At 35.6% G+C, this 14,321-nt stretch overlaps 1 protein-coding gene across 1 annotated transcript in view; it reads right to left on the minus strand.

Moving 5' to 3' along the window:
• PNPT1 (polyribonucleotide nucleotidyltransferase 1) overlaps nt 1–14,321 on the minus strand; it is a 40,237-nt gene that overhangs the window by 6,186 nt on the left and 19,730 nt on the right. Inside the window, exons 16-27 of the mRNA XM_088149544.1 lie at nt 12,981–13,047; nt 12,811–12,900; nt 11,988–12,041; nt 8,779–8,888; nt 7,827–7,898; nt 7,647–7,710; nt 4,704–4,787; nt 3,512–3,595; nt 2,716–2,822; nt 2,284–2,339; nt 1,544–1,622; nt 1,120–1,167 (exon numbers count right to left, since the gene is read on the minus strand). Coding sequence (XP_088005670.1) covers nt 1,120–1,167; nt 1,544–1,622; nt 2,284–2,339; nt 2,716–2,822; nt 3,512–3,595; nt 4,704–4,787; nt 7,647–7,710; nt 7,827–7,898; nt 8,779–8,888; nt 11,988–12,041; nt 12,811–12,900; nt 12,981–13,047 — 915 coding nt within the window. The remainder of the gene's footprint in view (nt 1–1,119; nt 1,168–1,543; nt 1,623–2,283; nt 2,340–2,715; nt 2,823–3,511; nt 3,596–4,703; nt 4,788–7,646; nt 7,711–7,826; nt 7,899–8,778; nt 8,889–11,987; nt 12,042–12,810; nt 12,901–12,980; nt 13,048–14,321) is intronic.

Genomic DNA, 14,321 nt, shown 5'->3' on the forward strand with positions numbered 1-14,321 from the left:
GAGCTCACCCTGTTAACGCGAAGGCTGGACTCGAACCGCTGAAGCGTCGACCATTTCTGGCCGGCAACTTTCAGCGTCATTAAGCCACTGCGCCACCGCGTCCCCCTGACACACACATACACACATATATATGAAAATAAAAGGTGGGATAATAATATCTTATAACCTAAGATAAGAGGTGGAAATACTGGCCTATGGATCAAACTAGAGAAGAATCAGAAATGGGGAGGAAAAACCCTAACGAAAAGGGTTTTATATATGCTGAATTCATACTAATTCAGCATACATGTGGTCCTTGGTTAATGATTATCATTCCGCAACTGTTCAAACTTGCGATGGCACTGAACGAGTGGTAGTTACGCCTGTTCCTCGGAATTCCAGCTGTTGCAGCATCCCTGAGATCACCATTTGCGATCTTCTTCGCTGGCTTCTGACAAGCAAAGTCAATGGGGAAGCTGGCAGGATGTCACAAATGGTAATGTGATGTCCTTGCTTAACGACCTGCGATGATTTGCTTAATGACGGCAACTGGAAGTGCTGGAATAGCCAACATTAAGTGGTGTGGTCATGTGACACTGTGCTTTACAACCATGTTGTTTACTGATGGCAATTCTGGCACTCCTGGTTGCTGCTGCTAACTGAGGACTACTTGTATATAAAATAACATATACTACTTGTATATAAAATAACATATACTACTTGTATATAAAATAACAACCCTTTTTCTTAGGGTTTTTTTTTTACACACACACATATATGTTTTACACACACATACACACACACACTTCTGAGTATTCTGGCATGAAAAGTAACAAGTTTATGACTTGAAATGTCTTTCTCAGCTTTCTGAACTACAGTGTAAGTAAAAGCTCTGGGGAGAGGATGTGTCTATGGTTAAGCACTGCCTCCCACCCTCCCCAAGGTTTTCTGGTAATTGGGATACTCTAACCCTTTCAAGGATATCACATGAGTATTAGAAATCACATTCCACAGCACTGATCATGCTAATATAATGTTAGCTGTATAAAAATAAGGAATTTTGCCTATTACATCTCTCAGCCATATGACATTAGTTTGAATGCTACTACTGAAAAGATTTTCACATATGTAACAAGTTACCTGGATTTCTTGACCAACTTGAAATCCAATAGCACTAGGATGCTTAATCTAGAACAAAATGATCATCTTATTACAGTTGTCTTTATAAATTGTTTTCAGTACAAACTGAACATTATATACAACAGTTGCCATAAAATTCATTTTTCTTATGAATTCTTTCCCAAACTTTCCAATTCCCTTTTACTCTATATTAACAGCTAATGAGAAAATTCATTAACTTGTAGACAGAATGTTTTAACAATATTATTTACTAGAGTGGAAGCAAATTTTAAAAGTCCTATCTAAACTGACTATTCTAATAACAGACATACTCATCTGCTTAGTACCACATCATAAATCAGTGCCTCCTATGGAAACACCACAAGCAACAAATGGTAATTTTCTCAGTAGTACTGTAATATGAACAGAAAAACAAAATGAGCACCTTTCTTTGATCCAACTGAGAATTGTGAAGTAAAACAGGAGTCATGTTTGGGTATAATTTTACCATTACCCCGGCATCTCTGCATTTAAAAAAGAGAAATCTGTGTTACTACTTGGAATGTTAAACTACAACAGAATGTTTATTTCATTTTATTATTTTATAAATAAACGTATTTTTATTTATTTTGCAATGTCTGCATACCTCTTCAATTAAGAGACTAAGCAGTGAATAACAAAGCATGAATAAAGAAAACACACAACAGAAAAATAAATATAATAAAATCCATGTATACCCAGGATTAACAGTCACAATCAATTAGGGCTAAAAGACTACTGTTTTTACCAGCTACAAGATGGGAGGTGGCTGAACATAACTCTGGGGGAAACATACTCTAGAAAATGGGGCCTACTATGGGGAAGGCATGGCACTTCATCTTCACTCCATGTATTCCATTTGAAGGTGTAAGCTTGTAAACTACTGCCTGTTTCTTAATTCCTTTCAACTAATATTGAAATTCTTTCTCCTTAAACAAAATTAGAACACTAGACATGATTTGCTTCAGAATCTCCTTTGTACTCGACTAAGAATTAATCTAGCTGAAATAGTTTTTTTAAATATCGTCTGTATGTAGTATGTAGTGAGAGAGAGAGAGAGAGAGAGCATGCGTGCTAGAGCACATATTCACCCATATGCAGAAATACTATCAAACTTGAACAGCTTCAGAAGATACATTTGTTTACCTCAATTCAGTTATTGTTGCTGTGTAAATAGCTCCAAATTCCAGCTGATAGTCTTGCTATAAATACACAGAAATAAGAGTCACAGGAGTAAATGACACAAAATATACCCAAACAACAAAAACAGCCTTGCAAAAGCCAAGGGCTTTTTAGAACAGCTCAAGTTAAAAAACAAAACAAAACGCAATATGGCATGGGCCTACTATTCAAAGAAAATATTAAAATTTTCATGGGCAGCAGTTTTTCATTCACCACAAATTTTTCATTCATTCAATATAGGACTTCGGAAATCAGCTACTATTATTTTATTTAAATCCAGAAAATCATCCAGTCTGAAAAGGTTTGGAACAGGAAAAATATAAATGCAACAAACTGACTCTGAATGCCTGATATGTGTACAAAATTATTATGAATAATAAAGCTAAAGGCTCTTACATCGTCTTTGCAAATTTCATTAATAAATTCTTTTGCTTCGTACATAGCTGCTGGTACTGGAGCAAATATGGAAAAAGTTTCTTCATCTATTTGGCTGACAGTTACCCCTTTGGAATAAAAATGTGCATAAAATTAATATTTAAGCCAGCATGTTAGTTTTGAACAGTTACATTAAAGTCATTACACAAGTGAAGGGTTACATTGGGAAAAATAGTGCAAATATAATACAACACAAGTCTGATAAAAAGTTTTGAGAGAATGCATCTCTTACCACTACATACAAATTCCTCTCCCAATAATGTTTAAGAATTAAGCAAATGGAGTTCAAGATTTTCATCTTAACCAGAATTAGAAGCAAGGTAACTTCAGCAAACTCTGGTTGTCACTAGAAGGATTACAGGAGGGTGTGTGCAAGCTACAGTCTACTCTCTTTTGGGGTAGCTCATCTGCATGAAACTGTGATCTCATTAAGCCAGCTGTAAGAGAAAAACATTACTATTTGAATATGAAAATCTGTTCTCGTTACTTTTAATATGCTATCAACTGTAAATAGAATACACATTTTCATGTGAAAGTGATTTATCCTATAGATCTATGGGCAATTGGTACAAAAACTGTCAATGCAACAATATACTGCATTTCTACCAGAGATGTCAACTATCGAATGCCATAAAAACAGAACTTATTTTCAATATGTTTGCATCTCTAGGCATATTCTTTGGGAGCAATTTACTAACATCTGAACTGACACAAACTGATATAATGTGGCAAATATATAATCTAAAACAAAATTTACCAGTTTCAGCTTGAAGTTTCTTTAAATTATAACCTCCTGGTCCAAGAAATCTTGCTCTTTTTGACAAAGGTACCTGAACAGTTTCTGAAATGAAGAAAATTCAAGATATAAACACACTGTAATACTAGGATTTAGGGGTGGACTTTTTTCATTTGTTAATTTTCTCTTTTGGAAGAGAATACCAGCATGTCAGTATAAAATCAGAGATATTGGCCTAGTTCTCAAGTTTGTTTCACCAATGGGAATATCTTAAAAATTGTGTTTTGCTCACAGGACACTTGTGCTGGCAAAAGGGAAGATGGAGGTAATATTAAACAATTTCCCTTATAAAACCATTATATCCACTCCAGATCTGCAGAAGTTTAGATGATCATCAAGAACAAGGAGGTAGCACGGAAAAGGAAGAATCAGTGAAAGATAGATCCTATCCTTTGTCAGTTATATCAATGAACACATTTCTGTTTAGAGATCTAATTTATTACGGTAGCCTTCTAATTTCACAAAAAAATGTTTCTCATAGATTTTATGTGAAGTAAACCATGGTACACTAGTTGCCTAAAAAGGAAAAAAAACACATACATACCAACATTTGCTTACAACTCTAGACTTCCTGATCACGTCAAGGCAATATTGCTACCATGGCTTCTCAGGCAAGCATCTATTTCTAAGCCTTAGTCTTTTTAGCAATGCAGAGCAATAACTGACAGAAAGTGCTGCTTATAATCAATCAATAACTGCCAGATTGCATTAAAGGCAGAAGTGCTATTAAAAAGCAAAATTAAAACAGAACTAGAAAAATTATATTAAATCAATTTATATTCTTGACAACATCAAACGTTAGCATAAATACTATGTGATATTTTCCTTTTGCCCCCTTCTCCCTCTGCTCTCCCAGAGGCAGAGAGAGAAGGCAGACATGTTGTGCTATCAGTGATAAATATCCTTCTTTAACAGATTCTGATTTTACCAATACTACCACATTTAGCAACTTGGTTAGGCCATGTATGAAACTGAATGATTGGAGTGAAAACCATAATTCAAAAAGTCGCAAATGATGCATGTATTGCTATTACCTATGAACTGTGTCATTTACTACCAAACACTATTCTTAAAGTGTACATTTCATACATTTGAGGAGAAAAACCTCTCCCCGACCACCCTACTCACACCAGATAAAAGTATATGTTATTACCTGTAAGTGGTCCATTCTCTTTTCTGCTTGGTCTAGGTTTTGCAATTACTTTGTTCATAATTTGCAATATCTCTTTCTTTGCCACTATGAAAAAACAAATAATATTTTAGTTTAAATATAGAACACATGTATTTTAACTTTTTCATTACAACAAATCCTGCTGGTTTTCATGGAAAACTGCCTCTTTCTTTTCTAACATGACTAATCAAGCAAATCCTTTCCAGTACTTCATCACCACAAGGGTCTGAGGCACTTTGAGTCAACTGTATTGTTAAATTAAAAACATCATTATCTCCAGTCTTGAACTTCATAAAGACATTTGGCAGACCAAATCTTTTGTCCAGCTTTTTGTACTATTTCCAGTGCATCATAGAAGCCCTCTACATTCCCACCAATAGAGAATATTTGAAAGAAGTGAAGTAACTATGCAGTAAGAAACACACTTATTCCATTTCCTTTTATATTTTAAGCTTTTTGATTATGGACCTATTTATATATAATCTTTTTGATTATGGACCTATTGAGTTTTGGGTTGGTTCTTGGAATAAAAATACAGTGCTCCATAGACTTTACTCTAATTCATTCCCTGCTTAAAATTAGTCACATTTGGCTGTACAGAACTATTCACTTAAGACAATGACAGCATTTTCTGCAAGTAAAACTAAACACATTTCCTTGATTAGTTTTCTTCTGTAGGAATAAAATAAAAAGCATGTTAAATGCACAGTTCATTGGTTACATAGAAAGAATGATAAACAAGGAACACTGCTAAGATTTATGTTGAAAATCAAAGATATTTAAATATTAAAAAAACATTTTAATATTTTAACAGGTATATTAGTTATTAGTTTAAATTAATTTAATTAGTTCATTTAAAGCTTTAAGTTAATTAATCAGTGGGACTGTGATTAAATACAGTTGTCTTTTGAAGTATTTTGCTTTAAATGTGCAAATGAAAAAATATGGAAAGTGAATTCAAAGATAAACTTTTTTTTTTTAACAAATACAAGTATATTTTGTTTATTAAATGCAAGATCACACTTTATTAAGACATCAAGTAAAATTGGCATTGGAATGATTTTTATTAAATTTAACTGATAAATCAATTGACTTAAAGGGAAAGAGAAACTAGAGACTAAATTCAACTCTTGAGAAAATACATTCCATAGTTCAGGATGGATACAGGAAAAAGCTTTTTCCATGTGTCAGACAAAGCAAAAGCATCTTTAAAAGGGCTTCTCCTGCAGGTCTTAATTTCTGGAGATATCCATAAACAGCCCTTTCTGGGCTTTTGTTTCAATATCTGTAATGTACCTTGTACCTAAAATGTAGTGATTTGATTGAAATTAGCAAGTTAATAACTTTACAAAGTTAATCATGTTTATCAATATTTCTTTGTGTATCATGGTATGTTACTATCTTATCTTACTGTGGAGGTACTCACAGATGTGCAATACCACTGTGCATTGGTCTTATAGGCAAAACACATTTCTGAGTTGATGGGCAAACAATTTCTAGAAATTGTGGAATCTTGAAATAATTAGCAACTCACACCAACATTTAAAAATACCTTTCAAAGGTAATAAAAGACAAAACAGGTTAATCAGGAATGGGGAAAAGTACTACTGCTTGTTACATGTTGACACAGTTTATGCAGAACCTTCAGATATGTTCCTGACAAGCCCAACCCTTCAGAGATTTTGGGGATGCACAAGAAACTGCAAGGAAAAGAAATAGCCTCTTCCTGATTCTGCTGCCAAAAAAGTGGAAGTGAACAACTAGATTCTACTTTATGATTTTACTGTAACTACCCAAAACTTCCCATTTTGGAGGCCTTGCTATAGTAATCTGCTAAACCATAATTTGTAGGGCTAGGCTTTGCCAGAGCTCTCTGATTTGATAAAATTTGATAAAAACATTCCTTGAGTGATGTGCTCAATCAAAGCAGAGCTTCCTTTTGATGTGCTAGATAATAGGTCCCCTCCCACTACTTCAAAATTTTGCTGGCTCAAGACACTATCTTCTATTGGATCACTGCAATGGTCCAGACTGAGAAAATGCCTCATTCAGGCCTAAGAAACCTACTCAATCTACAGAGTTCATATATTGTATCAAACCATTATCTGGCTTAGAAACCAAAACATTTGGTTCAAATAGGCTAAGAGAAAAAGCAGTTGAGTTGATTTTAGCTTAGTATAGGAATTCTCCACTTGGAATTTTGAGAACATGTTGTGGGTTTTCTTGTAAAAAAAACTGCTACTGGGACTTGCCTATTTCCAAAATAATTATGAGGGACATGCCTAATTGTAAAGCATTGACTTTCCAGAACACTGTCTGCCATCTCCTCCAAAGATATGTCTTACTAATCCTGTTTACTTTGTCCTTTTCCTCAGCATGCAAGTATGATTTCAAACAAAAGACTTAGCTGCAACTGATCATCATTTTTATTTCCTAAAAATACATAATAGGTCCCTTTCATGCCATGGGGAATTTTGGAAAATATAGCTGCTGTTACGTTGGTGATTTAATTATTAATTATTATTGATTTAACCGCCCAAAGTCACTAGAAGTTGGGCAGCATATAAATTTAATATTATTATTATTATTATTATTATTATTACTATTACTATTATTATTTACTTTTTAAATAAACAATCAGGTGGGGCAGGAAGGCTGGTGGGCACCATTTTAACCTTCTCTGCATCTGTTCCATCTCCTTTGACTCCTTCTTAAAGTGTGGTGCCACTCTGGAAATGCTAACCTTAGGACATTGTTTAAATGTAATCTACTGAATGCCAACCAACATATGACAAAAACCAGAGCCTAGCCAGAGATAACACTGTGCACATTATTACAGATTTATAACTTACCCTTTTGTTGCCATGAAAAATGTAAAGAAAAAAGGAGCAAAAATAAGCTAAGAATTGTGGTTGTCCTGCTTACCTGTTGCTTGTTGAATAGCTTCCATTACAATTTTTAAGGGTATTCCTGGTATCTTGATATCAGCCTAATAATGCACAAATTAAAAATAAAGTATAACATCAGCTACTAATGGGATTATTTTCTAGCAATTTTTCGGGGGGGAAGGGGAGTGGGGAGAATTAAGAGGACTGAAGAGGATACCTGTAAGGCAGTGATTCCTTTATTTGTCCCAGCCATCTTGAAATCCATATCACCATTATAATCCTCTATTCCCTGTAGAAATATAAGAGCATTTGAAATGATCAACAAGATTGCAAGAGTTCTACTCACAATGCAGTCCTAAATATGGACACAAGTTCTGCTGTGATACTTTCTTCAGAACTGCTGCTAAATTCTATACTTATAATGTTATAATGGATGTCTCCAAACTATATGCATGGTCTCCTTGGAAAATAAAGTCAAACAAAACAATTCTAATTTAAATAGTTAATGACACCAGAAGCTTAAACTGTAAACCAATAAAGGATGCAAAACAGACATCTGCTGTAAATACTATTTCAAGTAGGTTGTATAATCTATTTATGCTATAAGATGTTGTAATTAATATGAATGAGTTTTGTCAGACTGAAGACTACATGGTCAACATGCACATTATAACATTCATATCAGCCAGATACACAATGCAACAGCTCATCAGATGTGTTTGTATTAATGCAAGAAAGGTTAGGTGGTTGCTAAGCAAAAGAACTGAGTATTCTCCAGAATCCACTAGTGTTAACATTTAATCTTACATTTTTATAGTGATTGTACATTTAAAGCAGTTCACACAGATTATATTTTAAAATATGTATGGTTGGCCAATAATATCTCCATTTAATAGATGGGTAGGATGTAGGAGGAAAAGCAGTGGTTTCCCTAAGGCCAATGAGCGAATTTATATTATAGGAGATTCAAACTGAGCTCTCCCAATTCAGAGCTCTGCCTCTCATCATGTTATTGTGAACTTATTCACCATTAACTGATAATGGTTTTGGATTTAAGCTTTTTTAGAGTTGAATTTGGTGAAAAACATAATCATTTAAAGCAAATTTAAGTATAATTTTTATAGGTTGAAGATATCTTAAAATTGAGAAACAAACTTAAAGATGCTCACCAAAATGTCTGTTAGTAGACAATAATTTTCAATGTCTCCATTTTTTTCAGAATGTGGTTTGGTAATCAAACCAATAGCAACACCTGCTACAGAAGATGATATGGGAACTCCTATCAGTTAAGAGAAAAAAACAGAATCATGCACTTGGAAGAAACTATTTAGGCTTGAAAATCCAACCTCCTGCTCTGTGCAAGAATTCAGTAAGAGATTTCTCCTTAGCCTCCATGTGAACATATTCAAAAAAGGAAAGTCCATCAGTTTTCAGAGTAATTTGTTTTATTGATAAACTCTTCTATCATTGGGAAAAAAAATCCCAACATTCAAATAAAATCTGTTTTTCTGCCCTGCATTCTTCCATGTTGTAGTGAATGGGAAGAAGCCTCCTCTCGAACATTCAGACACAAAGAGTTAAAGCAAAACCAAAATGTAACTGGTCAATCTAGGTAGTGGACAGAGACAAACAGAACCTAGAAAAATCAAACTCTAAAGAACCATTCAGGAGTGAAAAAACTCTTGTCACGTGGGCTTTTCCAAAAAGGATGGGGCAGCTCAGTTTTGTCTTTTTTACTTGTTGAGATTTTATCTGGCGCTGGCTAAAAGCCAGATAAGAACCACACTCCAATCCATTGCAATCATAGTTAGAGATCAGGATTTACACAGCTATCTAAAACCATGGAATTAGGTGTGATTAACATATATGTTTATTTCATAGACTGATCTGAACTGCTGGGATTCTCTTCTGTCTTTGTGTCTCTATGTAGATGCAAGCAAGCAAGCAGCTGCCCAAGAGAATCCTCTTCCAAATTAATGTCCAGTTCTCCTTTTGTTCCATTCTCCTGTGTTCTTTCTTAACTCCATTTACAAACAGGTGAAAAAGTAAGAAACCCCTACTGAAATTTTTGACTTTTTCAATATATTTTAACATACAGATATAGTTGATCTTCACTTCAACAATATTTCGACAATCATTTTGCTGTCTGGAAGATCATCTACAAGCGGAGAAGATTTCAAACAACTGCCAACTTAAGGCTGTCCCAACAAATTCAGCCCAAGAGCAGAACATAAGATGCTGAAAGAAGTCTCTAAGAACCCCAGAATTTCATCATGTGACTTACAGGTAGCGCTCACCACTACTGATATCAAAGTGCATGAATCAACCAGTAGAAAGAAGCTACACAATTGGCAGGTGTGCCAGGAAGAAACCTTTATTGTCCAGAAAGAACATCAGGGCAAAACTAAAGTCTGCTCATTTATTCCTAGGCAAAGACCAGGACTTCTGGAACAATGCGCTATGGACAAACAAGGCAAAGATAGTTGTTTGGGCAAAGTACCAGAAGACATACAGTGGAACCTCGGTTTACGAACTTAATTTGTTCCGTGACTCTGGTCGCACCCCGAATTGGTCGCAACCCGAAGCAAATTTCCCCATAAGGTTCAATGTAATTACTGTTAATCCGTTCCGGCGTGGAGGACAGGGAGGCGGCTATTGCTTGGAGGGAGAGTCCCCCTCCCTACGACCACGTGTCAGGGGCGGAAAAATGGCCACGGACCACGTGTCAGGGGTGGCAAATGGCCGCGGACCACGTGTCAGGGGCGGAAAATGGCCACGGACCACGTGTCAGGGGCAGAAAAATGGCCACGGACCGTGTCACGGGAGGGAAAATGGCCGCGTATCCTGTTCGTACCCGGAGGCGGAGTTTGCAAACCGAAGCAAAATTTTGCAGCCGGAGCTGGTCGTAACCCGAAAAGTTCGTTAACAGAAGCGTTCGTAACCTGAAGTTCCACTGTATTTGGCGAAAATCAAAAACAGCATTTCACCAAAAGAACCTGCTACCAACTATAAAGCATGGTGATAGAAATGTTATGGTTTGGGGCTACTTTGCTGCATCAGGACCTCAGCAGCTCACCATCACAGAATCCACTATGAATTCTTTATTGTACTGAAGGGTGCTTGAGGATAGTGTGAGACCATCTGTCAGAAGATTATAGCTCAACTGAAATTGGATCTTGCAACATGACAATGACCCTAAACACTCCAGTAAATTCACCATGGAATGGCTGGAAAAAAGAACAAAAATGGAGGATTCTGGAATGGCCAAGGCAAAGTCCAGATCTAAATCCTACTGAGATACTGTGAGGTGATTTGAAATGGGCTGTGCGTGCAAAAAAAAATCTCAAACAACACATAGCTGAAAAAATTCTGCATGGATCAGTGGGAAAAAAATCCTATATCAGAGACTGGTAGATTGTTATAAGAAATGCCTACATGAGGCACTTGTTTCTGCCAAAGGGGGCAATACCAGGTATTAGAGTCAAGGGTGTATTCTTTCCACAGAAGGAAATGGCATGTCTGTCAATTTTTTGTTGAATAATGGATTGCAAAGTCAATTTTTCAGTTTTTTTGTTCATTACATCACCTTTATATTTATATAAAATTCAAATGAAAATAAAATATTAATACGTCCACATGTTAAAAAAGAAAAAAAACTGTACATGGGATGCACTTATTTCACATGCCTGTAGTTCCTTAATCTTGGTGTATCTTTTCCTGCTCAATTAAACTACTCAGAGAAAGCAGGTAGTTTGCCATCTTCTTCCTCCCCAATGAAATAATGCAGAGAGACTTTTTCTCTCTGGAACAAAGTAGATAAGAGTAGCATACCTTTCCTAGGGAGTACAGAAGGATGCAAAAGAGATTGGGGGTGGAGCAGGCTTAGGGACCTCTGCTCAATGAGATCAAAAAGACCAACCTGCTACATCCCAGGCATATGTGTATCATCATACCTCACTACACATATCCTGCAGTTTAGAACAACAGTACAGGTCATGACCTTCATCTGTGTGACAACTTTTCAAATATTTGATTTGTTCTCTTATTAAGGCCAAACCTTCCTAAATTCTTTGATTTCTCTTCATAGGAGTCACATTGCTTGAGTTGGGCAGCCTTATAGATCCAGTAAATAAATAAGTATTCCTAATCACCCTGATTGCTTCTCTCTAATCTGTTCCAGTTTGCCTGACTCCTTCTCAGAGTGTGTTGTCCAGAACTGGACCCAATAGCAAAGGTTAGATCTGACAAATGAAGAATAAAACGGAATTATACATTTATGTTATTTGAAACCAGTATTTCCAATTTTATTATTTTCATAGTCTTCTACTGCATAAATCAATTCAAAATATGACATTCATAAACTTTGGGAAATACATACCCGCATCCATCAAAGCTAGACTCCCACCACAAACAGAAGCCATTGATGATGAACCTAGGGACAGAAATTGTAAGCTACATTAATGCATTTTTCAACTAAACACTACCTTTCTAATATTATATATTTACAAATGAGTAAATTTCTCAGTGAGAGCCAATTTGGTGGAGTGGTTACGGCATTCTGTTGAAATCGGAGACTACTGAGTTCTAGCCCTGCCTTAGGTACAAGGCCAGCTGGGTGATCTTGGGCCAGTTACTCTCTCAGCCCTAGGAAGCAGGCAATGGCAAACCATTGCCATTTATATGTCACCCTCTGGGGGAGATGGGTGGCATATAAATTTAATACATAAATTAAATAAATAAAACAAAAACCGCTTCTGAAATCTTGCCAAGAAAACTGCAGGGACTAGTTCAGGCAGTTGCCAGGAGTCAAGACTGACCTGAAGGCACCCTGCCCCACCAAAAAGTCTCCCAGTAATATGAGGGCAAGTCATAACTGTTTAACTTTCGATTTGTATCTCCTAGATGTAGGCTCTTCTGTCATTATAGATACAAGTAACATATTAGCGATCCCAAATCTTGATGCATTTCAGAGATTTCAAAAAAGTTTCAGCAAAATTACATAGAGTAGCATATGGAGTACAAGGGCCTTAAACATTCATAACTCCTATTTTTAGTAAAATCGTATTGCAGATGAGGTAACACACAAAATAAGGAAGAAAGGCCTCTTCATAGAGTTTTCAAAAGGCTACAAGTCCGTTCTCCCAAATCCTAAATTATTAGCAATAGATTAAAACAAAAAACAATATAAAAAAAGCAAATACCATTTGATTCTAATACTTCTGAAGTAACTCTTATCGTGAAAGGGAATTTACTTGGAATCACTGGTTTCAAAGCTTTCTCTGCAAGCGCACCTACAGGTAAAAATAATGTTATGAATACAAAGAATACTTAACTTCAGTATAAATGCTGAATTGTCTTAGGGTTTATTTACCATGACCAAGCTCTCTCCTATTTGAACCTGAAACTCTGCCAATCTCATTAGTTGCATATGGAGGGAACTACAAAGAGAAGGAAGACAATTTAAAACACTGAGAGTCAGTATTTATGTTAAGATACAGAGCCAGAAATTCACCCTCCATGCATACTTTCAAATAATCTTCAGAATATAGAAATTATTTGCACATTTTAAATGGTTCATTTTCATAGTCATGAAAAAAATATTGGTTCTCACAATCCAGTCTAAACAGAATAAGCATATCAAATTGATTGAAATCAGGCTGAATGTTTATATTATAAATGTTTATATTATAATATTTAAGTTACAAACAAAACAAAAAACAAAAAAACCCCTAACATCTACTGGTTGAAATAACTATAATAAATACATGTATGCATCTATTTGCCACCCTGTATAGATAGGAATGTAAATCGATGGATAACTTTATAGTTTAGAGACTTTCCTGCATACTCAATTTCTATTTGAAATTATAAAAATTATCCCTGGAACTGAATACTCCACATTTAAAACATGTCAGTTCTACAGTTTTCATGGTAACACTATAGCTGTAATGTTTTATTTACACACACACACATACACAAACACTGAAGATGCTATTTAGGAACAACGTAAGGGTTATTTCACAAAAAGCTCTTTTAGTAGGTGATCATGTAAAAGTAATCATTTTTCAGCTGTACAAAATGTTCTCCTTCACAGACAAGAGAGACAACAGCAAATTCTAAGTGTTCGTATATCTGGCTCTGTATGCCTAGACTGGATGGTTTTTACTTCCAAATGTAATTTACTACCAAATGTAATCTACTTCCCTCAAAGCCTCTCAATGCATTCACTTCTTGGGTCAACCCTGCTACCTTGTTTAGCCCAATGTATAATTTTAGCCACTGTGGTTTATGGCTTACCATTAGGCAGGAACCCAGGTAATGTGACTTGTTTAGGTGGGAACCCAGGCAGTGCCATTAGTTCAACAAACCATATTCATTTATTTACTACATTTTTATCCTGCCACAATCTAACAAGTCTCAGTGGTTAACACAACATAAGGAAAAGCAATTTAAAATGGAGGCCATGAAAACTAAGTAACAACAATAACAACAACAAAAATGCAGAGATGGCCAATCTGGTTAGAACATCCTTTGGCGTAGTTCTGTTTTCAGCATCTTTCTGAACGTAGTCAGGAAAGGAATCACTAAGATAAGAGTCTTTTTCATTTGTCTGCTCAGAGAGAGCAGGTGATACAAGAGAATACTGGTGGTGTCAGATATATCAGCAGTGGTAGCAGGTTTTTTTCTGCTTACCAAATATGTCCAACAAATC

Source organism: Python bivittatus, unplaced genomic scaffold (assembly GCF_059951505.1).
Source record: "Python bivittatus isolate LINGU-HERP-01145 unplaced genomic scaffold, Pbiv_v1 ctg000020_np1212, whole genome shotgun sequence".
NCBI classification, from domain to species: Eukaryota; Metazoa; Chordata; class Lepidosauria; order Squamata; family Pythonidae; genus Python; species Python bivittatus.